The 2,973-nt window shown below is 61.2% G+C and overlaps 2 protein-coding genes across 2 annotated transcripts; one reads left to right on the top strand and one right to left on the bottom strand.

Moving 5' to 3' along the window:
* On the bottom strand, nucleotides 1-874 carry BO83DRAFT_444188 (uncharacterized protein; the record flags this gene model as incomplete). The annotated part of the gene is made up of 2 exons (XM_025536489.1): nucleotides 1-511; nucleotides 591-874. Coding segments are annotated over 2 exons (594 nt in total), but the record flags the coding sequence as incomplete, so codon positions are not given.
* Nucleotides 875-1,259: 385 nt separating this feature from the next.
* BO83DRAFT_404461 (uncharacterized protein) lies at nucleotides 1,260-1,585 on the top strand (the record flags this gene model as incomplete). The annotated part of the gene is made up of 2 exons (XM_025533721.1): nucleotides 1,260-1,365; nucleotides 1,437-1,585. 2 exons carry the CDS (start codon nucleotides 1,260-1,262, stop codon nucleotides 1,583-1,585), a joined length of 255 nt encoding a protein of 84 aa, XP_025381683.1.
* Nucleotides 1,586-2,973: the final 1,388 nt, after the last annotated feature.

Raw genomic sequence — 2,973 nt, 5'->3', positions numbered from 1 at the left:
CTCCGGGCCATGCACCTCAGCAGGCTGGCGACGGCTCCTAGGGAGAAGCCCCTGGGAGCTGGCTGGCGAATTGCAATGTCACCTCGCGCGGGGATGAATCCTCTGCAGACGACTGAAGTGACCAAGCGGGTCGTGTACGCGGTCAAGTAGCCTTGTTGCTACGAGTCGCTGAGCGTCAGCCCGTCCTTGGCTAGATTTGTGTTATACACCTCCCCCACTGACAGGTCCGGCAGCGCCGGGCGGTTGGAGGGGGCTCTGGGATGGGACCCCCGGCCATGAGCCAGGGTCCCTCCCTCCTTCTCTTCGACCAACTTCATACGCCAGTTGGCCATTCGACTTCGCCGAGGAAGGAAGGGATGGATCTGGAATCAAATCGCGTTGACTTGGCTCGAACGGCGTCAAGGCAAGGAGGCCGTCCGGGCCCTTGTGCGCGTCCAAGGGCCGTTGACCAGTTGGCCGCGCGAGACGGTCGCCAGGACGCGGTGGGCCGGTGGGCGTCCCCCACGAATCACTTTCGGACCACAGAACGTTTGCACGCAGGATGGCCGGCCACACGGCGCCGGAGCACCTGTAGGGCGGGGGCGGCTGACCGGCCGGCGCTCACGGCGAGGGCCAGGCAGGCAGGCGTCCGGTGCCCGCGGCGAGTTGCGTGCGTGCTGGCGAAGGGAATTGACCAGTTGGCCGGGTGAGATGGGGTGATGCGAGGCGCCGCGGGGAGAGACGGGCCGGGATGGGGGGTAGGGCGCGCGCGCGGATGGCGAGGCAGCGAGGCGGCCGGGATGGCCGTGGATGGCTGCGGATTGCGGCGTGCGGGTGGTCGGCCGGCCGGCCCACTTTGTATGGGCGTTGGAGCTGACCAGTTGGCCAAGCGACATGGTGGGGGTCACCAAGTATGTTGACTCTGGATGTCATTCTACGACCAAGGATGGCTCTGTCTAACCCGTGGGCGACATTAAGCGATGGCTCGGGACTGTCCATGTGCGAATTCCATCACGGATGCCGGCCATCGGCCTCTTGGTGTGATCCGATCTAGTCCTGCAGCCGATTATATATATATATCGCCCGGGTCAACCAAGGAGCACCACCACTTATGGCCAACGGCTCTGACCCAAGCACGTCCCCCCAGTAAGCAACGTCGCTCGATTCAGATCACCGATGTGTAGTTTATAGTACAACGATAGAGATAATGTACACTGTAGATGGAGAGATGGAGAGATACACAACACACCAAAATCTAATATCTGGCCGACCTCGCGTACATGCACCGTAGAGATCCTTGTAGGTCGCCCACCGACAACGCCTCTCAGGCAGGTCGTAGGCCGCACGGGCTGGCAAATCCACCGATCAACCTCTCCACATCGCCATGTAGCGACGCCTCGGACCGTCAACCGGCGTGGGGAGGGGGGCGCACAGCCGGGCGCTTGCGTTTTGTGTAGCCCTCACAACTACGGCGGAGGCCCACGTGACTGGCCGGTGGGCGGAGGAGTGGAAGGGCACAGGAGTGGGTGTTGGCGGCGTGGGCGGCCGACAGCGGTTTGCGAGAGTGAGCACAACGGGCGTAACGTCGGAGCGTATGGCCGCGTAACGGGCAGCGAGCGTGGACAGAAATGCCTAAGTCCCCTTGCAGCCCGGGTAGAGGGCATGTGTGGGTGGCCCACTTTGTATGGGAAAAGCGGCTGACGCACGGACCACCACATACTATATGGGTCCCCCCCGGTTCACTTTCGGACCACAAAACGTTTGCGCGCCGGTCTGCGGGCCAGGGAGGGCCGGTGGTACTATGTGGAAGGTGAAAGGCAGCTGATCTCAGCTGCTGGAAGCCCACCCACACTTCTTCCCTGCCAGGCAGGTCACCTCTCCGTGACTGGTGGCGCACAGGTCCTTCGGGGCCTCGCTTCAGGAACGGGGGTGCCCGCCCACCCCGGCCCGTTGGTATTTCTCCCGCGCGGCTGGTGTGTTCTCTGGTCTTAGGTGCTCTGCCCCGCGGCTGCGAGTCGACTGGAGGTCCGGAGTGTCCCTTGCGGACGCGCCCGTGACCCCTGAGATATCGTGTCGCGGGGATCTGTAGCTTGCCAAGTCAGAGGCGCGCCGGCTTAATCATGCCCGGGGGTGCCCGTTGTTGCCGGGGTGTCTGAAGCCCGGGGGCCGTTCTCGGTCCCCGGCACCGATGGAGTCTGTGGATCGTTGGCCGCTGGCCAGCCTTCTTTTACAGATTCCCGGGGGGAGCCGCTCCGCGGGAGCCGCCGTTCGTCGGCGTGTCCGCGGAGTCTGGACCCTCCACCCGAGGGCCGTATGCCGCAGCCTGCCAACGCCTGCAAAGGCGATTCCTGGCCGGGTCTACCTGCGTGCGGACCGGTTCCTGGGGGGCTACAGTGGGGGCAATTGGATGGTCATCTGTGTACTCCCGGTGCGCCGGGGGTGTCGCTGTGGCCGGGCACTTCGTGTGCCCCTTCCAGAGTGAAGCCTACGTTACACGCTGCCTCTTCGGAGGCTTTGGGGTGCGTCTTGCGGAGCATATCTACGGATACGCTCCCGGGCACACCCTGCAGGAACTAGGTATCTGGTTGATTCTGCCAGTAGTCATATGCTTGTCTCAAAGATTAAGCCATGCATGTCTAAGTATAAGCACTTTATACTGTGAAACTGCGAATGGCTCATTAAATCAGTTATCGTTTATTTGATAGTACCTTACTACATGGATACCTGTGGTAATTCTAGAGCTAATACATGCTGAAAACCTCGACTTCGGAAGGGGTGTATTTATTAGATAAAAAACCAATGCCCTTCGGGGCTCCTTGGTGAATCATAATAACTTAACGAATCGCATGGCCTTGCGCCGGCGATGGTTCATTCAAATTTCTGCCCTATCAACTTTCGATGGTAGGATAGTGGCCTACCATGGTGGCAACGGGTAACGGGGAATTAGGGTTCGATTCCGGAGAGGGAGCCTGAGAAACGGCTACCACATCCAAG

This window comes from Aspergillus eucalypticola (assembly GCF_003184535.1).
Source record: "Aspergillus eucalypticola CBS 122712 chromosome Unknown BO83scaffold_105, whole genome shotgun sequence".
Lineage (NCBI taxonomy): Eukaryota > Fungi > Ascomycota > Eurotiomycetes > Eurotiales > Aspergillaceae > Aspergillus > Aspergillus eucalypticola.
This window is presented reverse-complemented; position numbering and strand designations above follow the sequence as displayed.